This window comes from Xenopus laevis, chromosome 1L (assembly GCF_017654675.1).
Source record: "Xenopus laevis strain J_2021 chromosome 1L, Xenopus_laevis_v10.1, whole genome shotgun sequence".
In the NCBI taxonomy this organism is placed as follows: domain Eukaryota; kingdom Metazoa; phylum Chordata; class Amphibia; order Anura; family Pipidae; genus Xenopus; species Xenopus laevis.
Genome location: NC_054371.1, coordinates 71,013,707 through 71,036,957, shown reverse-complemented (window position 1 = coordinate 71,036,957; position 23,251 = coordinate 71,013,707). Strand labels below are relative to the sequence as shown.

The window sequence follows — 23,251 nt, the reverse complement described above, 5'->3', positions numbered from 1 at the left end:
GCATAAAGTGGCAGAAATGTTACCAACATACCACAAGTCTGAAAGGATGCTGCATTTACAAACCAGCCTGCAAAACATGTTGTACAATGCTTTTAAGGGTGATGTCACTTCAGGAACTCATCAACATTCCAGGGGCAGAGGTGCCAGTAATCCTGCCACGAGCGCACCTGCAAGGACAAAGCACTTTGGCCACTCTGTAACGTCAGACATGCAAATGTTTTTCAGTCCAAGGCAGCGGCAGAACCCTTCGGGATCCACCCTCAAAGAACGCCTCGACCGGCAGGTAGCGGACTACCTGGCATTAACTGCAGATATCGACACTCTGAGGAGCGATGAACCCCTGGACTACTGGGTGCACAGGCTTGATCTGTGGCCAGAGCTGTCACAATTTGCCATGAACCTCTTGTCTTGCCCCGCCTCAAGTGTCCTCTCAGAAAGGACCTTCAGTGCAGCAGGAGGGATTGTAACTGAGAAGAGAACTCGCCTAGGTCACAAAAGTGTGGATTACCTGACCTTTATTAAAATGAATGAGGGGTGGATCTCGGAGGGTTACTGCACGCCGGAAGACTTGTTCTGAGTTTCTGATTCTGACTCCCCATGCAGCTGTCCTTCTCTGCACGCCTCATGACTCCACATACAGCTGTCCTTTAGCGTCCTCCTCCCTCCACCACCGTTACAAACTAGGGTGCAAACCCTACTGGTTTAATTTGAATCCAGGTAAATCCTGAGTTTTTCTGGCGTCTGTGCTTCAGTGGCTGCGACCAAAAAAAACAGAATATTTTCAGCATTTATATGGCATATTTTTTCTGGCCTCTGTGCTTCAGTGGCTGTGACAAAAAAAATGAATATTTTCAGCATTTATATGGCATATTGTTTCGGCCTCTGTGCTTCAGTGGCTGCGACAAAAATAAATGAATATTTTCAGCATTTATATGGCATATTTTTTCTGGCCTCTGTGCTTCAGTGGCTGTGACAAAAAAATGAATATTTTCAGCATTTATATGGCATATTTTTTCTGGCCTCTGTGCTTCAGTGGCTGCGACCAAAAAAAACAGAATATTTTCAGCATTTATATGGCATATTTTTCCTGGCCTCTGTGCTTCAGTGGCTGCGACCAAAAAAATTTAATATTTTCAGCATTTATATGGCATATTTTTTCTGGCCTCTGTGCTTCAGTGGCTGCGACAAAAATAAATGAATATTTTCAGCATTTATATGGCATATTTTTTCTGGCCTCTGTGCTTCAGTGGCTGTGACAAAAAAATGAATATTTTCAGCATTTATATGGCATATTTTTTCTGGCCTCTGTGCTTCAGTGGCTGCGACCAAAAAAAACAGAATATTTTCAGCATTTATATGGCATATTTTTCCTGGCCTCTGTGCTTCAGTGGCTGCGACCAAAAAAATTTAATATTTTCAGCATTTATATGGCATATTTTTTCTGGCCTCTGTGCTTCAGTGGCTGCGACAAAAATAAATGAATATTTTCAGCATTTATATGGCATATTTTTTCTGGCCTCTGTGCTTCAGTGGCTGCGACCAAAAAAAACAGAATATTTTCAGCATTTATATGGCATATTTTTTCTGGCCTCTGTGCTTCAGTGGCTGTGACAAAAAAATGAATATTTTCAGCATTTATATGGCATATTTTTTCTGGCCTCTGTGCTTCAGTGGCTGTGACAAAAAAATGAATATTTTCAGCATTTATATGGCATATTGTTTCGGCCTCTGTGCTTCAGTGGCTGCGACCAAAAAAATGGAATATTTTCAGCATTTATATGGCATATTTTTTCTGGCCTCTGTGCTTCAGTGTCTGCGACAAAAAAAATTTATATTGTTAGCATTTATATGGCATATTTTTCCTGGCCTCTGTGCTGCAGTGGCTGCGACAAAAAAATTTTTTATATTGTTTGCATTTATATGGCATATTTTTTCTGGCCTCTGTGCTGCAGTGGCTGCGACAAAAAAAAATTAATATTGTTTGCATTTATATGGCATATTTTTTCTGGCCTCTGTGCTGCAGTGGCTGCCACAAAAAAAAATTAATATTTTCAGCATTTATATGGCATATTGTTTCTGGACTTCTGGTTCAGTGGCTGCGACAAAAAAAACATAATTTTTCAGGAAAGTACACATGCCTAATTTTTCAGGGTTCTGCAACAGTGGCAAAATCGCATCTTTTATGGTCACCGCAGGTGATCAATAAAGTAGACCAAAACTGGGCCCACACTGCAGAATCAGTGTTTTTTGGTTCACTTCACTGTACATTGAATTACCTCTGCCTGACCGTGCACGTGCGCACAAGCACGGTGACTGCTAAACACACCACTACAGAAATATTGCCACCAACAGGACGAACATCCTGGAGGTGACAAGCAACTAGTAATTAAAAACTATTATTTGCTCACTTGACGGTATCATTCATTAAAGCTCTTTGCGTCTTTTAGCGTTGCAGTAAGCACCGCGTTTCGTCTTTGCGTGTGAACAGGCTGTAACTTTTACACGACTTGATTGGCATGTAGACGCCGGACGTTTTAAAGCATTTTATTACACAGGTTTAGAAATGTAGTGTGATTTCTGCCCTTTACAGCACAAAACGCAGCGCTGTGTCAACAATGGATTTTTCAGATACATTTTTGCCCTTGATCCCCCTCTGGCATGCCACTGTCCAGGTTGTTGCACCCTTTAAACAACTTTAAAATCATTTTTCTGGCCAGAAATGTCTTTTCTAGCTTTTAAAATTCGCCTTCCCATTGAAGTCTATGGTGTTCGCGACGTTCGCGAACCGTTCGCATTTTTGACGCAAGTTCGCGAATATGTTCGCGAACTTTTTTTCCGACGTTCGCTACATCCCTAAGGCACATGTTTACCCTGTTCTTTGCACCTTATTTGCTACTTAAAGGAGAACAAAACCCTATCCATACACAGGCTCTCCATCACCTCCCCCCCTCCAAGCTCCCTCCCTGCACAAGCTTTTCTGCTCAGAGGTCTCTCTGTCTGTAATAAATCTGCAGAGTTGCACAGCGTCTGCCTTCTAACCTCTTCTTTCAGTTGCCAATACAGATCTTGTGGGAGCCTGTGTAGTAGAAGCTGATTCAGGACATAGATAGACTCTTTGAACTTCGCTGCTGCAACTCTGCATATTTAATGCAGGTCAGCAGACAGGCAGACTTCTAAAAAAAAAAATAGAGGCTCTGGAAAAATGTGTGCACTAGGTGAAAGCTAGTCAAAGAGTCAGCAAGTGCATGTCCATGAGCCAACAAAAAAAAAAACAGAAGAGTAATTTGATAGAAACAGTATTTACGCAAAACTCACAAGTCAATGAACAAGCGAGCAATAAAACCAGAAAAGTAATTTAATAGAAACAGTATTTAGGCAAAAGTCACATCCAAATTAGAGTAGTAAATACACACAACGACAAGAAGATCTACACATGGACATTAGCAACACAACTGTCTGCCATTAAATTACATATTTGGTGCACTTGAACTAGTACAAATGATGCGTCATTTCTGCTTTTAAACACAGGGGAAGATAATCCCACCCCTAACAATACTATTAAAAATCAGACATGCATTATGACCACAAAACAGATGGTAAACCACAAAGAGAAATCACAAGAAGTACCCAGAAGTCAAGTAGAACACAAAAAACATATGGGGGAATGTAATAAAAGTCGCAAAGAGCAAAACAAATGGGAATAAAAAGTCTCATTTCGCAATGTAATACTGTTCCTTAAACTGTTACATTTGCGAATTTTAATTGTGCATTGCCCACTTTTAAGAAGTGCTTGAAGGTGTCGTAATCTTTTGGAGCAAACATAACAACTTTTTCAGTAAGAAGTTTTATAACATTCACTGAGCACTGGCGCTAACTATAAAATTCGCAAACCTTCGCTCACTGTCAGAAGTGGTCACTAACAGTTTCCGGGTTCGCAAAAGCTATATTAAATTCGCCCAAAGGGAAATTTGTTCGCACAGAGGCATAACTTTTCGCATTGCGAATATTTTTTCCGTTACCGACTTTTATTACATTCCCCCAATAGTGTATAAACAATGTAGGTGACATTTAAACCACTCACTTTGCCACTCAGAGTGACAAAGGAAATATTTATGAATAGATTGTGTGTGGGGTTCAACAAATCCTTTATAAATGGAGGCGCAGAGGGTACAGGCTGCTCTAGAGGGTACAGGCTGCTCTAGAGGGTACAGGCTGCTCTAGAGGGTACATACTGATAAGATTGCATCTCTGGAGTGAGTACATGATGGATAGTCTCCTGCAGACCTAGAGGAGATTCAGCAGACCTAGTTATCATTATTCCATGGCTTAAATCAATATAAAGCGATGTCATCTTTTCTAGTGTCATCATCTCTTATTGTGCTGAAGTTGTCATCCTCCCTAATCTGACTGTCCCAAGTCACAGTCTCAGTGGGACCATAACCTCCACTTGTGTATCATCACATCCAAATTACAGTCACAGACCACAGTTAGTGTGGCTTAGTTTTGACTAAAGGATAGATACCTCTATATGGTTGAAGTTTAAGAATTTATATTCTTGGGTGTTTTGCTCATTGTATTTTAAGTACAAATTGATACCTCAACATTTTGGGGCAGATTTATCAAGGGTAGAATTTCGAAGTGCTAAAACTTCGAAATTCGACCATCGAATTGAAAAATTCGATAGTCAAAGTTTTTTTTTGTTTAAATGTAGCTGTTTGCGATCGAATTACAACCGTTCGATCGATCGTAGAAATTGTTGAATCAAACGATTGAACGATTCGAACTATTGGATCGATTGAGCGATTTTCAAAAAAAACCTTTAACTTCTAAAAACTTAGCCAAATGTTGGCTATAGGTTCTAGGAGGTTCCCATAAGCTAACATAGCAATTCGGCAGGTTTAAGGTGGCAGAGTGTCGAAGTCGAAGTTTTTTAAAGAGACAGTACTTCGATTTTCGAATGGTCGAATATTCAAAGTTTTTTCAATTCAATCGAATTTTGGCCTATTCGATGGTCGAAGTACCCAAAAATTACTTTGAAATTCGAAGTTTTTGAATTGGAAAATTCACTTCGACCTTTGATAAATCTGCCCCTTTATATAAATGTATGTTCCATGCCTTACACCTCTTTCCATGCCTCTTCTATAAAGAGTTTGTTGCCCTCTGGTTTGTTCTTCTTTGGCTATTCCTGTGTATTACAGAGAATGATCAATACCTTATCACACTCTCAATAGAACGCATGTGCCAGTGGCAGGTGGAATACTAGCATAACACATCCCAATGAGTGCATGATTTAACACAATTAACTGCTTACAGTCATGTGCCATGGTGATTAAGTCAGCATATGAAATAATTCAATAAAAAAGCAAACTCAGAATGTTTTCACAGATCTGATTCTGCTGCAGCTGTTTTCAGTTTTTGTTCAGATATGATTTTCCTTATCCAAAGTACACCTTGTACTGCAAGAAATTTGACCTATAGTGATACTGGGGAGAATCTTATTAGGTCATATAGTGAAAGTGAACAACAATAAATAGATACTAATGGATTTAACAGACACTGAATGATCATTCTCAGATACTATTGGCAAAAGTCTTTAGACAAATAGGACAACCTTAAATAAAACAAAGATTGCCATACAACTTATACATTAACTGTAGCATTCATAAAATTGTATTAAAATGTTTTTGTTTTTTTCAAAAAGCGAATCAACCACAGGCATACGGGTTAAGTTAAATTAGTAAGCCAGAGCAGGCCTGAACAACTACAGTGAAACTAAAAGTATCCAACCAAGATGTAAGCCCAGTGAGGCAGCATTCTCAATGAAGAATTCTCCACTCCTTGACCTCAAAGAACTTGAATCTGCAATGGGAGAGCACACTATGACAAGGAAAACATATTTTTGTAATATTGCAATTCATGGGGAACCAAAAGACATTAAAAGAACTATTGTAGTTCCTCAATCATATGTCTACTTAAAGCAGTGATGTCTGTTATATTCCTTATTTAATGTGTCATACAAACAGGTCTGCGGATCTCGTGGACATGCTGGGGGTCATACACATCTCTAGAGCAACACATCCAGCCCAAGGGCCTCAAGTATAAGATGTGTACAGAACTTCATAATATCACACAGCCATCCATGCAGCATGAGCCATGCCTTTATTAAACCTATAAAAACCATTACACTTTTTATAACCCCCTTAGTCCTGTAGAGCATATGCAATGTAGATATGGTCACAAAACAATCCAAAAGTCCAACAGTAAACAAGACTGAAATAATTAATACATTACATTTACATTTGGAGCATTATGGCCAAAGGTGTATATTAATTCCTACTACTCTCTAGCACTGTTACATTAGTCTCTGTCTCTCTCAGTCCACTTCACAGTATAGTGAAGGGGAAGGATCTTCAGGCAGAAGTAGATACACAAAGAATTGGGTAGCAGTGGTTCTTAAACAGAAAGTAGCTTTATTTAACAGTATAATAAATATATGAACAGTACTTGCTTTGTACATTGAATAGTCACAGTAGCTTTATATTAATCTCACTCTTACTTTAGAGTTTGCCCCGGCATATTAGAATCTCTCAGTATTGCCTCAGAGATTTATTAAATAACCTTAACCCCTAACCACTGAGGTCCCAGTAGTCTAGGGCTCATTTATAAACAATGGGCAAAAATCTCCATGGCAGTAACCCATAGCAACAAATTAATGACTGTCTTTTTCCTACTGTCAGGCTCTGCTGGGATTTGAGCCAGGACCCTTTGGGTTTCTGGTTCTGCACCTTAACCACTGGGCCAGGTGAACAGTCTGAAGGGTTGCTCACTATATATTAGCTGGCTGTTGCAGCCCCAGCCCAGCAGCAGCCTGATTGGTTGCAGTCAGGGCTGACTCTGCTCTCTTTAAGGCCAGCCCTCTGAACACTCCTTGCTGGAGCATTATTGGCCTTCCTAGTACTGTGGCAGCGCCCCCTAGCTAGGTTGTTCCAGCTTTTGCCCTTTTCCTTGTGAATCTTCCTTGCCTTGATCTGCCTTGTACTTCCATGTCTTGCCTTGCCTTACCTTGTCTAAACCATTCCTTGTCTTGTCCCGCCTTGCCCTGAACTTTGTCTTATTTACCTTGCCCTGATCTGCCTTGCCTTCCCCTTACGGTTCTGCTCCAGTCCTGCTTTTAACCTTGTCTCGACCTTGCCCTGCCCAGCTTTCCTTGCTATTATGTATCTTGCCCTGCTTCTCACTCCAAACCTTTCCCTGCCTTGACCTTGAACCAACCTTGCATTGCCTGTTCCTGATTCTTGCTTCTTGACCCTGCCTTGTACCTCCTCATCTCTTTCTGTATCTTGCTCTGCCTTTTCCTCCCTCTTCTGCTATCCGCTTCAGTCCTCTCCTGCTATACGCTCCAGTCCTCTTCTGCTCCAGGTTTCTTGCTACTCTGTCCCCAGTCTGATCTGATCTTCGCCCGCACCATCCTTTCAGTCAGCTCCCAATCTACACCCGCACCGCCCTGGCCATTCAGTCTGTTCCCATCCTGATCTTCGCCCTCTCCGTCCTGTTCTGCTCTGTATGGTCATGTACTCGGTAGTAGATTTCCATGTATATTTGTGATTGCTCTAAAATGCACTTTTCTAATAATGTATTCAGTTGACATATGTAAAATGTGTCATTGTATTGCATTATCTTGTATATAATGGAACATTTTCCAAATAGAGGGCCAATGCCATGTTCCTGTGTAAACTGGAATGACTGCCCGTGCCTTTGCTGAGGGAATATTATAAGGACACCCGAGGTTAAGAGAAGTATTGCTTGGTATTTAAGTATGTTTCTCTAAGACCAAAAGTACAAATCTAAAAAACCGCTGCAGAATTCCTTAGGCAAGTTGCTTACTTTGTGTGGGAAGACTTACTGAGTCATTTCCCTTACTGAACATGACAAGGTGGGAGTCTAGTCCAGGAATATTATTTGGGCCCCTCAGTTAAAAATGTTGTTCCTTTTCTGCTGAGCAAAGGGTATACATGTGGTTTTTTATGTAAGAAAGTTAATTCACATACTATACAAAGTTTTGAAAAACAGAAAAAACAGAAAAATATGTTCATTAGCATAAATGAAATATGCAGATTTTTAACGCTAACAAAAAATTAACTGGGGCTGATTAAAAAAACAAATGTTCAAATTAACTCCCATGCATAGCACCTATCTGCCACTTCTGTTTCATTAGTGGAGGACAATTATTAAGATGACCACTATGAAACTGGTAAAGTAGGTGGGTCAGGGAAGAGTCAATGCAACTATTTAGGGAATGCTGAGTGCATGGCCAAATCAAAACCAAACCATTACTATCATATGACTTTAAAGCCTTGTACAACTATGGGTGATTTTTTAATTTGAATGATACAATTTTTGAGAATGTTTATCAAATTTGTATATGCAAATTCAAATTCAGAATCATTTTGCATTTGGTCAAATCTATAGCTAAATTATGGACTTGGTGATATAACAGGCATAGCAAAAGTTTATTTTTTGTACAACATGAACATATTCCCTTTTATTTGGCCTTCAGAACTGTACCATGTATAACAGGCAAAGAATTCAGCCACATAAAGGAGAACTAAACCCCCTGCGATGTTAAGTCCCCACTGGCCCCCCTCTCTGCCTCCCCCCAGCACAGTCTTACCCCAGAATTTTGTCCCCTTGAAATAGTGACCGCACATGCACATTGAGCGCAGGGGAGCTTATGGGCGCCATTCTATTTCAAGAGGGGACAGTATTCAGTTCAGCTATCACCCAAGATGCCGCCAAAATTCTAATTCACTCTCTCTCATCATATCACATCTAGACTACTGTAACTCTCTTTTAATGGGTCTTCCCTGCCAAAGATTGTCACCTCTCCAGACCATAATGAACACTGCCGCCAGGATCTGCCGTCAGCATCCACTCCTCCACTCTGCCAATCCCTACACTGGCTTCCACTACCTTTCAGAATAAAATGAAAATGAATGACCCTGACATTAAAAGGACTTCAAAACTCTGCCAAAAAAAACCTGGTGAGTCCCCGCCAGCCCAGATCATACCCTGCACTTCTTCTTTTCTTCTGCCATTGTAAAAACACAGTGCATGATGCGCGCGCTAGCGCACATGTGCGGCGGGGGCCCTGAGGAAGCAGCCCCAGTCCGACCCTGACTCTGCCCCACCCTACATCTCTGAACTCATCTCTATATATTCACCCAGCCGCTTACTATGCTCCTCTACTGACCTGCTACTCAACTCTTCTCTCATTACCTCCTCACATGCTTGCATTCAAGACTTTGCAAGGGCTGCACCTCTCCTCTGGATTTTTCTCCCACTGTCTGTTTGACTTTCTCCCAACCTTTCTGCTTTCAAAAGATCTCTTAAAAAACACTTTTTTAGAGATGCCTACCCTCACTCTGCTTAACTACCAAATGCAATACCACATACTGCATCTCTCATCCACTTAATTCTGATCTTGCCAACTCCCACACCTTGTGTCCTATTTCCTACCCTTTAGATTGTAAGCTCTTTTGCACAGGGCCTCCCTCACCTTTTGTACCGGTATTAGTTGTGATGTATGTAAATCCATATGTTCGAAGTATGTAATTCATATGATTTAGCTGTATAAACACATTTACTTTACAGCGCTGCGCAAAATGTTGGCGCTCTATAAATACATGTTAATAATAATAATTTCTTCCCACGGTGAAACCGTCAAAAACATAAAAAGGATTTTGGTTGTTATTTGGAAAAATATATGTATAGATCGCGCTAAATGCATTCCTTTATATTATAAACCATTTGCTGTGTTTGTTATTATCTAGTATTTTATTACCTGGGCCAAGAAATGTTTACCACAGTATTTTGTTTTTTTAATGTATGTCTGCGTTACACTAGCACTGACATCAGCTACTTGTTCTTTGAACTTTTGCAAATACTTAATAACAAACCAGTTCAGTCTGGTTCCCTTAGCGAAAAGTATGTTTATTTAATGTTAGGTTTATTGTAATTTTTTTTTAAAATAGAGCTGATATGTTACACACCACCTTATGTTCATAAATAAACCCCAGTATAAATAAAGATGCATGTTTAGTGATTTAAGTGGCAGTATTCTGGTACTTTGCCTCACAATAACTAAGCTGGTGCCCAACACTAAGGGCCTCACATCTGTGTCCGAAGTATCTTGGTCACCCTACATTAAAAACACGGAAAAGCTTTTTTGTACTAATATTATTATTAATAATAATAAAGACATAGAAATGTAATACATCCTCAGATGAGGCTGCCTCTTTATGGGTTGCAGTGGCTGTAAAAAATGCTGAAGGAGTATATGCTTCTAGAGACTGGTAAGTAAAAGTTTCTTTTTGCTTGAAGCCAAAGGCTTAAGCAGCATTAAGGGTGTTGGACAAAGTCTGCTAGCTGAGCAAATCTTTATCCCCCTGGGAAATCCATGAATAGATGCTGGCACTGCACGCAGGCCATCTAAGGTCCTACTGGCCACGATACAGGAGAGACCTGGCCTGGAAACAAGAAATAAAGTGTTGATTATTTACTCTTTCTGTCCCGATAGGCAGTTACTGTGCATCTAAAATTACTCATCACTTAAACACCAGATACACTGGATCCTGATAAAAACAGTAACTTTATTCAGAAGTAAGCATAATACCATGAGTGAATAATACTGGAAAAGGTACAGCCTGACGGGTTTAGGCTTAATGTCCTTAATGATAGACAAGCATTGATGAGGTCACACTGAGCTGAATATTATAGCACACAGCACCCTCTATAGACGTTCCCTATTATATCAATATAGGAAGATAGCAAAATTAAATATATCTAGCGACGACATCAGGTATGAAATGCAGGGTGCTGCTGAGGCCAGTCTGATGCACCCATGGTTTTATTAATACTGCCAAACAAAGTTATTGATTTCATCCAGACCCAGTATTGTGAATAAAGCAGTTTGTGTTAAAAGGCTGGAGAAGTGCTGTAGAGCTTGTGCCTACATGTTTAATACAGATCTTCACTAGGCATAACTAGGGATATTTAGCAATAAGATTAATACAAATGGCCAATATGCATATGTAATAAACATAATATCTTGCTTGTTAGCAGTTCTTTCTCCTGGGCATAATACATCTGGAGCATAGTTCAAAGTCTTAAAATAAGGCTTGCCACAGATTATCACCAGATTTGACAGCTCTTTTTTTATTCATATTTTCTATCAAAGTATAAAAATACATTGATTGAACTCTATGATAAATACGTTCATAAAAATCCTATACAAGCGAAGAGCGAGTTGGGGAGTTACCGCTGGTGAACTGTGATGATCTCTTTCTTCTCTCTTGAATCAGGTGCATCAGCTTAAGCCTGTTTGTGTTTTGCATATTCATTTCTCTCAGCTTTCCACCTTACTGGACTTAAATTTGAAAAATGATTCAACTATTATTATTAAGAGATTGATTCATAAAAATTAAAAATTTACTTACCTGGTTTTGGCTGCAGCTCGTATTTCCATTTTCTTATGTTGGAAAAAAGAAGATTCACCTAACATGAGTAATATTTTTTCTTATTAAGGGTTAGTTCACACGATGAGATTCGGGGGGATTTTGTCGCCTGGCGACTAATCGCCTCGTCTTCTGAGCGACAATCTCCCCGAACTGCCTCATCGTGTTTTCCCATAGGCTATAATGAAAAGTCGCCTGCGCTAAAGCACACGCGGCGATGCGTTTTCCGAAGTTGCCCGAAGTTTCCTACGCGAGGCAACTTCGGCGATTTGTTCCATTCCAGATTTTTTCCATTCCATTTTTTTATTAAATTAGAAACTATTCCAGTTAAGGTCTAAAAAACTATAAAATTCAACCTTTGATAAATAACCCCCGTAGTGTATTATTTGTTAATACCTATAGTTATAAGGTAATGTTTCTCATTTTGTTTCATTTTGATATTTGGTGCTATACTTACTTTATGGTTTATCTGAGATATTGTACCACATTTTCTCATGTTAGATTATTCTATGTTGTTAATTATCTCTTGGTATATGCAAGTTTGTACAAGCAATATAACCAAGCATGCCTCTGTTTTATTAAAGTGGCAGTTCCCCTTCAAATTGACTGTATGATATAGACAGTGATCTTCATTTTTTGTGAATTTTGAATTATTCAACTTTCTGTTCAGCAGTTCTCCAGTTGTTTTTTTAACACTTATATACTGTAGCTTAGCATTCCAAAATTTTCCAGAGTTTTTATTCATGTAAGTATTACCTACATAAAATGTGCTATGCTTGGCTTCAGTTATTCTTGCAAGACTAGGGTTCTCACCTATGCTTTACAATCCAGATATATACATTTGGCATATCTCAAGCCTTACTACTCAAAATTTAATAGAAGATGTTGATCATAGGGATAAAATAATGGTTTTGGATCGGGCCTAGTCTATGGAGGGAAGCCATTCTTGGCCTCACCAAAGAATAATGGGAGGAAGCCACATACTCAACGTATAACTTTCTGATCTCTATAAGTGACAGACATATATTACAAACTCCTCCACCAAATCTACATAACCTCCCTTAAGCTCAATGGCTAAGAAACAGAATGACATGTCCCGGTTGCAAACCTCCAGGAGCCAAATTCATTCACATGGTGTGGGATTGCCCCATACAGGAATTCTGGGAAACCATAATGGAGACCATGGCTGCCGACTTGGGAAAATCACATGTTGTTGACCCAGTGGTCAATCTCCTTGGGGTGATAGATTACTTAATACCCAGTAATGCAACTAGCCTGCTTTTGCACCGTTTTACACTAGGAAAACAATAATTATGCACTGGATAGGGCAAATACTACTGTCACTCACCTTCTGGAGATGGCTGACCGACTGGTTCCTCCTGCTAATCATACTTAACTATTAAACAAAGGGGTCAATTGAAAAGTTTGAGACGGTCAGGGGAGCTTGGTGCGACTGAAAACTCCTAGAACTGTAACCTTATGATGTAGCTCATCTGAGTACTACCCCGGTTACTACATGCCCCTGCCAATTACAGGCAAAGCCAGAAATGTAATACACTTCTCTGTTATGTGAACATACACTGCTATGAACACCAACTCAAACTGCTGTGATTGATGTTGTATGTTCTTTATTGTGTTAAAAAACAAATAAAAACATACTTTAAAAATGGTTTTGGAGTATGACCACTGGAGCACTTCATGGTTAGAATGTGGGTGCATTGGTTCTAAATGATAGGGTGACAGTCACAGGTACATTTTTATTTATTGTTATCCTTTTTTCAAACAAGCCAAAGCCTAAACAAATGTTGGCTTGCATGAAGGCTCTGTAACATAAATAGTCTAGAAACATCTGCTGCAAAAATGTTCTACAGAAAAAAATGAGTAATAACATTAATGAATGCATTTTGCATTTGCTCTCATTGCTTTACTGACTATGTAAATGAATGCGATCTCTGCTTCCCCCTCTTTAGTATTTTTAAGTTGACAATACACAATGCCAAGGGGCAAGTGTAGGGTTTATTTTCATGATATTTGCTACAATACTGACACCTGGTGTTCTGTTCCCAATTCAATATTACCTACTTTATTTGCATTTTGTTATGTTTGTGTTTCTATTGATTAATAAATGACTGAATGCATTCTTGCCCAGGAGTATGTACATTACACATACACAATTAGTAACAGCATTCCTATTGTAATCCAGACAATAATTGCATACTCAATTCCTCTAAGATTTAGAAGTGAAGTAATTTTACTTGGGGGGGGGGTCGATTTTGGTAATTTAAAAGGGAGTTTCTACACATTTTAGGCTCTATGTGGAGTGAAATGGGTAGTTCTGTATTTTTTTTTCTCCAGGGAATTTGCACCAAACATCACTTTGGCCAGTGCCAAAAGGCAGTTTCCATTCCAGACAATGAGGAGTGGCATAGGTTATTTTGAGTTGCATCTCAGTTACCTTAACACCTGGCCTAATATTAACCCAAGGTTTTTTAAGGTTAGATATGTATTCTCAATGATAATGAGTTTTCAGGTGCTCTGATGTATACAACTTTAAGTAGTTTGGGGATATTTCCAATATATGATCACCCAAGATACCAGCAAAATACCGTTTCACTGTCTCTTCATATCACATGCACATTAACCACTAGAACTCTGTTAATAGCCCTTCAGAGACTGTATGCGGCCAGGCTCATACACCTCAGCAACTGGACCTCGTCTGCCATGCTACTTTGCCAGTCTCTAGACTGGCTTCTGTTACCATTTAGAATTTATACTAATTAACCTGATTCCCTCCTAAGGTGCTGGCTAATAGAGTTCATGCTCCTGTTATGGGAAATAATATTATTTTGCACCAAAACATCATCATTTATGCACATTTGTCTGCCATCACATGCGTGTGTATAGAATGATTCTCTCATGCGCATGTGTCACCAAATGTAGGCCAATATAGTATGGTTTCCTTCACTGGAGTTTGAGCTTCTAATCTGTCATTTTTACACTACTGGAGGGAAGCCACTTTATCCCTCCAACATCTAACAAAATAGAATGATAACCAGGAAGTGGTACATGCTAAATAGAGACAAGTCTAATGAGAAGTCTTTAGTAATTAATTAACCCATTGTCTGCCAAAACCACATATCTCTAAGAGCTCAAATAGCACAGGACACACTTAAGTCTATTTAATGTTATTTGAGTCCCATATCTCATTTAAGGATAAGGAGCTGTGCCAGCACAACTCTAAGCATCAGAGTGCTTTGCCCTTGAAAAATTATAGAGAACATGGTAGATATTTCAGAGACAAAAACAAAAATGCAAGTGACCTTAAAAAACCAAAACATTATAATATACCCTATAGTCTAATACTGTGTGTCAGAAAGGAATACTTTTACACAAAAACAGCATCACTCAGTGTTTGGGGTCATGTATTGATCAGTTTAGCTGAATTCCAACATGATGACATGGGGAGTGAATGCCAAAATGAAAAACGTGTTGGCCAGCATCAGCTCAAGTTAGAATTCATCAGGAATTAGATGAGGCTACATTCTTAGAAGAATTCAGTTGACTGTCCCTTGAATTGAACAAGTGTCATTTAACATTATGGATTTGTCAGAAGATTTTACAGTAATCATCTTCAGGGCCTCTGGTCTGGAAAACTTAAATTACTGGAAGTAAAATGTGGCCTAGTTTTTTTAGTTGTTTTAATAACTTGGAACAAAGACAATGATTATAGCATAGAAACTTACTATATGTAACAAAATTGTGTTTTATTTTGAACTAAATAAGGACACACTAAAGCAGTGAAAACAATTTATAAAAATATTTTGTGACTGGCAAGTGATGTCCATGGAGGAAAATCCATTCTCAGTACTTAACATCCATATTAAAGTGCTGCTTCCCTTGAAAGGAATGCCAACTGCTTCTTCTTCTATCATTACTGCTCATAAGGTGTGAATATTTTAGATGGAAACATGTAAAGGATTCATCCCATCAGGTATCCTCTGCCATTAAAGAAAAGCAAAAACATTTTAATTAAGTAAAAATCGAAAATGCATGTTAATGGTAATTTACAAACACAAGTCAACAATACAACAATGCTGCAATTCCCAAAATTCTAGTATTATAGACAGCTGTATGTTCTAGCACTCACCCTGTGGCCTTGATAGCTACATTTGCTACAGTTTTTTTCCCTATTTTACCTTCTGAATAGGCCACCTCTCACAGCCTAGTCACAGGCTCAATTTTGTTGTTTGCTATGCCATAAAGATGTCCGCACATGTGCAAACTATTCTCCGCCCACTCTGCGTCCTAGATTCTTGTGAGATACTGCTAAATGAGTAATATGCTCACTCGAGATTAGAATTAATGCACATGGTCTGTGGTCTTAATCACAGTGCAGGAGAGATGGATTATGGGAGTTGTTTTTTTTTTTTAGTTGGAAATATTTTCATAAAGCTGACTGTAAGATAAATTAGAATGTTTAACATAATTTCCATGGCCTTTAAATTGATGAAGAATCAGCAAAATACGCAGAATCAAAATGCCAGATTGGAACAGTTAAAGCCACAGTAGTTTTACATTGAAGAAATGTTATAACATGAAAAGTAGAAAAGAATCAAATTCAGGATTTGCATGAGCATTATTAGATGACTGCAAGAACCTTGTATAGTTACATTTCAATGAATCATTATTGAACTGAACCAAAATCCTTAAATATTATGTATCTTACTATCTTATACTATCTTATTATGTATCTAACGATGAAACTGTAGCTATGGAACTATTTTTCTGATTTCTCTAATTTCTATAAGCAAATTATTGCTTGCATTTTTTGATTTGGTGGAATGAAAATGGATTTAGTGCCCACCTAATCCAATGGTTTTTCATGCTTAAAATAAAAAAAATAAAAAACTGGGATTTTTAAGCAATGGTATCTTTTACCTACGACATTGAAGGTCATTACTAAGTAAACACTTTTAGGCATATTTATAAAAAAGGTGAACGTTCGCCTTATCCAGCATCAACAAACCTTGCCTCAGTTCATCAGGTGTAGGTTGACAATGACATTGCATATTTACTTAAAATCATAAGTACCCTGTTGTGGATGGAAATGTGACTTTAGAGAAAATATGCCATAAAGAATTACTTATGAGGAATAGAAGCATGGAGGAGATGACATAGATAATGAGAGTGGCTGCTCTAGCCTGAACCTATCACATGGAAGGTCATTACTAAATAAACTCTTTCAGGCATATTAATGAAAACGGTGAACCTGACAAATTTCTCCTGGTGAGAAAAACCAGAGATCGCCAATCCTAAGAGAATACTCACCAAAACTTGTTGAACTCTCCCGTTAGGAAACTGGCGATGTTGTGCTGAATTTCCATTTTGGGAGAAAATACTCCAGATTTTATGTTTTGCCCTTAAGTAAATATGCCCAATGTGTCTTTTTCTGGATGTAACTGCAGGTGTTTTGTGCTGGAGTATGAAGTGCTTAAGAAGTGTGGGAAAAACTTTATCTTGCTGTCTCAATATATAGTTATCTATGACTTCCTAACAGACTATGCAGTTAGTTCAAGTACAAAATACCAATTAGCCTACGCACTTTGATATCCCTTTCCATTAATTATATAGCTTTACTGTGTATGCACTGATAAGTAATTGACATCAGTGGTAAACATTATAATTAACTTACGGAAGCTTCATTCGCATGAAAACTCTGGCCATGAAAAAGCTCAGCAGAACACAGACAAAGCCAATGAAGAGCAGGAGGAACCTGTTTAGCTTTGGGATGTTTGGTGTATTTGAACGATCTAAGATTATAAATCCAAGACCTCCCATTGTGAAGAGGAAGCTGGAAGCCAGGCCTTCCATAATGTACTGTCCATTCACTCTGCAAAGAGGCAGAAAAAGCAAATATAAGAAGAGATGCTCCTTTGTGGATTGATCCTCAAATAAATACAACTTTGTTTCATAAAAAACAGATCAACAACATTTTCTTACATAATGTAATTCTAAGCAACTTTGCAATTTGAAAAGGAAATTGCTATTTAAAAAAGAAGGAAAGCTACTAAGGCAAATTATTGCCAATAGATTAGCCACATTAGTGCAAGCTATAATGATATATTTATTCTAGGGATGCACCAAATCCAGGATTCGGTTCGGGATTTGGCCTTTTCAGCAGGATTCGGCTGAATCCTTCCGCCCGGCCGAACCCTAGTTTGCATATGCAAATTAGGGACAGGGAGGGAAATCGCGTGACTTTTTGTCACAAAACAAGGAAGTACATTTTCCCCCACCCCTAATCTGCATATGCAAATTAGGATTCGGTTCGGTATTTAGCCGAATCTCTCGCGTAGGATTCGGCCGAATCCAATATAGTGGATTCGGTGCATCCCTAATATATTCTGTATAATGCTTTACCATATCTGAATAAACAGCTCTAGAGACTTTCTCTGTTTTAGGCTAGCAGCTGCCATATTAGCTTGGTGAGACATCCTGTCTGAATCTCTCCCAGCTCACTAATAGTTCTGGACTCAGGTTACAGCAGGGAGGGGAGGAGCAAACTAAGCATGCTCAAGCCCTGCCCTGGAGGTTTATGCTGAAAGAAGGAAGTGTGATACAAAGCTGTACAAAATAGAAGGAAAGAAATGCTGTGTTTCTTTTGACAGAGGACTCAGAGCAGCATTACTTTGATGACTACTTGCTTAGTTTTAGCCTTTCCTTATCCTTTAAACCAGTATTTGCCTGGCTGACAAATAACCAATGGTACATGGATATTGGTAGGGATCTTTGGGCCACCACACATATACTATAAATCGGGTGACTTTATATGTACCTCTGTGGTTTGCTTTATGGAATATGCTTACAAACAAAAAGAATAAAATAAAACACTGTACCTGTAGGCTAGAAAAGCCACTGGCCTCTGATGCCCATGTTCATCGGTCATAGAGCCCACACTCGGTGGTTCCACAATCACATCATATATTATTCCTAAATCCACAAAGACAAGAAGGTCACCACAATAGCACAGGGATATTGTTGTTTATATTTTGTTGTATATGGTAACTGAATATTTACCAGTATTGCAAATGGTCTGTTAAGAATATGGCATGTAAAAAAGGTTAACATATATGATAAGGATCCAGTGCTAAAATCAATAGCCTTATGTAATAGCAGCAGTAGATGGCTGCCTGCCTCTGCTTTACTGCTGCCCTCATGTGGGTAAGGAACTCATAATACATATTTTAAAGCAAAAAGGATCTATAGATTTAAGTTAATTCATTCAATTCTATTTAACCACGAGTCTTTATTAACTAATCATCAACTATCAAATTCATATATGTATACTACATGCAATGCAAATTAATATAACAATTCATGTGCAATAGATTAATTAATTATAATAGTCATATATAAATTCATAATCGGTTACTGATATAAATAGTAAAGTTCCCTTCAATTTGGATTAAAATTAACATAGTTAACATAGTAGGGGAATTGCCTATGCCAAAGTTTGAGTCATTCAAACTTTTACCTCCTCCTGCAGTATTTTTATTAGTAAACTGGTGTACAGCACAATGGATTTTAATCTGGCTCGTGTATGACTATTATAATTAATCTATTGCACATGAATGGTTATATCAATGAATTGTTATATTCATTTGCATTGAATGTAGTATACATATATGAATTTGATAGTTGATGATTAGTTAATAAAGACTCGCGGTTAAATAAAATTTAATGAATTAACTTCAATCTATAGAGTGCGAATTGAGATAAATATATTATATCTTTTTCTCATGCACCGTCAGCTATTGCAGACTAAATAGATCATTATTTAAGCAACAGTGTGCACAGACATTTTTAAATAAATATAATACATAATGGCCTTTCTGGCACTTTTCTGCCACTTCTTTATGGTACTACAAGGTGTATTGATGAGTGAATCTGTTTTACATCGCTGGAAAATTTGCAAAACATTTGAGAAACGCATGGAAGTCAATGAGCGGCAAAAATTATTTTATGCACAACAATTTGTTACGTGTGGGCCATTTTTTCTCGCTCTAAATTGATCATTACTGGGGGTTTTTCCTGTGGCAAATTTTTATTTGTCTCTGCGACTTTTTTGTCCAAATACATTAAAGTCAATGGGTGTTTTTTCTTATGGCAACTTTTTTGTCTTGGCAACATTTTTGCCGCTATTTCACAAAATAATTTGCAGATGGTGAAATGCATAATTTTTCCGTGAATCCATGGCTGGCAAAAAAATTCCCTCATCACTAGTAGGAGTTTCATTGTCTGTATCCCATTCAAGATGGACCCGCTTCATATTTTTACTCAGATGGACCCGATAATTTATCATCATCATTTCTACCCACCACAAGTGAGATTATCTTAAAACCTTTATCTGGGCAGAAGTGGGGGTAAGGCTTTCTACCCAGTAGCAAAATAAACACACTGTAAGGAAAGGAAGAGAAGACATTGGTCCCTTTGTGTTCAGTTCTGTGCAATTTGCTCATTCTGTAATCTAAGGTTTACAGATCAATTGTAAAATCAGGTACACTTCTAATAAATGCACACTGAGGGGCTGCACTAATTGTATTGATATTAAGCCCTGCTAGCTGGGTTTTCTTGAAGCACCCCTAATTTTTGAAAATTCTGCACTTTCAGCACAAGGCTGAGCCACACCAAGATTTGGATTGTGGGTCGTGGATATAGAAACAAACTTTTTGAATAGTAAAGCTATGTGGTACAAGTTGCATTATCCAGTTGTGTACCAAAATCGGAGCTCATTATAAAAATCTTTTCCGTTTTATGAGTGATTCCTAATGATCTCATGCACATTCAGAGCATTGTGAAGTAGGAGATTGCGTATGAATGAGCTGTTGGGTGCAATGGCAGCAGCAGAATGTACACAGTCATTACCTCCAGTTATGAGGAAATAGGACACAACCACCATGGCGTATACTGTCATTGCAGATGGCATGTGCAGCCAGGAGGGCTTCTTTAGCTTGAGGTTGGGGCATTCCAACACAGTAAATGGAACCCGGTAGAGGCTCTCCATCCTGAAGTCTTACAGCTCCCCTCCTGCAATAAAGGGACAGTCAGTCATTGGTGAAATGGGGTATCCATTTGCCCTGCAGCTGACACACACAAACACACACACAGTGACACCTCAGATGACCAATACCTTATTGACAACAAAACTCCCCCAAAATATCTTGCAATTAAATGTACTGCCCCCAATATCCTCCTAACCATACAACTCCCAGCATTCCTGCCATTTCAATGTACTGCCCACCAATACCTTTCTGACCATATAACTCCCAGCATCCCACCAGTTAATGTACTGTCCCCAATACCCTCCTGACATAGACCTTTCCTTCCAATTGAATATTCTGCTCACCAATACCTTCCTGACCATATATATATTCAATATACTGACCCAATAGCCACCTGACCAGTATGCATACCAGTTCAATGTACTGACCCAATACTCACAGAACCATATAACTCCCAGTATCCCTGCCAATTCAATGTACTGCTCACCAATACCCTCTTGGCCCTACAACTCCCTGCATCCCTGTCATTATAAAGTACTGCCACCAACACCTTCTCGACTAAATAACTCCCAGCATCCCTTCATATATGACGTGTTAATCCCTGCGCTGACTCCTTAGTCTACTAATTAGGGGGCCCTCAAATCATCAGTAGCTTAAAAGTTTAAGAATTGCATATAGCCCTTCTGTACTGATACTAGAAAACCAATTTTCAATCGTACTTTGTATTGAATTGGAGCCCAGCATAGCAGTGCACTTACTTAGCCCCCGGAAGAAACGTTGCAATGAGCTGCGCTGCTCCTAGCAAACCGGAACTGAGCACAGTGAGCAGGCCTGACGTGGCGATGCAGCCAGCGAGGGGAGGGCTTAGGAAGGGAAGGCGGGGCTAAGACGCGTTCGGGTGGGAAAGAAATAGGTAGCGTAGCCGGAAGTCTGGTGTTCGTGCAGATCATTCTAGTCATGGAATTTACACGGGCAGTACAGAGATTAATCTCATTGCAAATAGCAGTACAGGGTCCGCCTTTGCTCTATCTTCTAAACATAGACGTGCGGAGATCGGTTGCTTACGAGGCCAGTGTAGGCCGAATCGTTAGCAATCTATGGGGATCGAAACTATTCCATGAGTAATAAATCAATGTATGATCGTAGCTGGGTAATATGGCGGGCGGTGGCCATTGTAGCGGATCTGCATTTATTAGTTACTCTCTGCCACGAAGGGTGGAAGTGCGGGTTCGTCAGTCGATAACGTTGGGCCAAATCCAAAGCTAAAGACGCACGGCCTAATGGGATGCGCGGGAATGGGCAGAGGGAAGGATTGGGGTTGATGGACGGACATGTTGGAAGGGAACGGGGCAGAGCGGTTAGCCGAGATGGGGGATGAATGTTGTGAGAGGTCAAGAGTAGAGTCATTGAGCTAACTAGGCAAGGTGTACGCATTAGAATACTTGTGCTGTGAGGTGGGCGGGAGACGGTGGCACCTCAGGTGCAAGTGACTGGACTGCAGGGTAGGCTCTCTATACCCAGTAGTGCTGAGCTAATAGGGCAGCTGTGTGTGCCAGGGACAATGTGGCTACATCTGCCAGTGGCCCTTGGGGACCCAGATCACCTGGTGTATGTGCATTAACAATTAAAGTGCCTGTCAATTCATAATAAGAAACATTACAGACAGGGCTGGATTTACCTTTCTTGCCCCCCCCTAGGCCCAGCTGCAGTGCCGCCGCCCCAATCTACTGGAAGCAAACTACTGATCCCTCCCTGAATACTTGAACAATACTGGGGCTGAAGCAGCTAGCCAAATTCACATGACCGCCTCTGTTGTGCACAGCTCTGTGGCAGCCTCTGATGAGAACTAGCGCTTCATCTGACCCAGTGACGTCACGAGGTTGCGAGCACACAATAACATGCGCAGTCACTGCCTGAAGAAGATACAAGGCACTGCTTTCCACTCCTTTTTTCAGAAGCGAATAAAGTACCGGATTCTGGGTCAAGGTGGCTACGTGGGGGTGCCAATGCTTTAAAAAAAATAAATGGCACAGTTTTTAAAGAGTCACAGAGCTGAGCAAGTGGTCCATTTTGGCTTATCCTGTAAGAAATATAGATGTTAGAGGTGCCTGCATGCCGCCCCTAAACATCTTGCCGCCCGGGCCTAGGCAGCCTCTCCCCAAATCCGGGCCTGATTACAGACTCTGGCAGAGCAGAATACCTGCTAGACCCACTATCATGGATTAATCTTTGGCACATAAAATGCTAGAATTGCTTTTTTCAAATTTAAATGAAAAGCAGGGGTGGATACCCTTGATTATCTACTTATAATCTTATCCAATTGTTACTACAGGGGTCTGAACCATGTCAGTATCGATTGGACAATTATTATATCTTGCCTTGAGAAAGCTAATATATAGCGATATGTGCATTGGTGATTCTTTGCCCTGAGCATTGGTTTTTAAACTTGGGATCATTTTTAGCAATTTGTATTTATTCGATCCGGATTGGTCGTGAGCGGTTGGTGAATAGGTGACCTATTGCTCAAACTTGTACTTCCTTTCTCCTTCTCCATACTTTATTCATTTCCAAGGGGGCCGATGATTTGTGTGTTTTTAGACTAAGATCTCCTACAGATTAGGGCAAGGTAAAATACAAGAACACAGTCTCGGTTAGTCTGTCTTCTCCTACTTTGTG

The 23,251-nt window shown here is 39.4% G+C and overlaps 1 protein-coding gene across 2 annotated transcripts; it reads right to left on the bottom strand.

Annotated features, from left to right (window-relative positions):
• Window positions 1-15,192: 15,192 nt before the first annotated feature.
• On the bottom strand, window positions 15,193-21,374 carry ostc.L (oligosaccharyltransferase complex subunit (non-catalytic) L homeolog). 2 transcript variants are annotated; one of them, NM_001092333.1, is given in 5 exon segments: window positions 15,193-15,511; window positions 17,206-17,403; window positions 18,410-18,503; window positions 20,439-20,600; window positions 21,334-21,374. In NM_001092333.1, coding segments are annotated over 4 exon segments (450 nt in total). In that variant the 5' UTR covers window positions 20,578-20,600; window positions 21,334-21,374; the 3' UTR covers window positions 15,193-15,492.
• Between the last annotated feature and the right edge of the window lie 1,877 nt (window positions 21,375-23,251).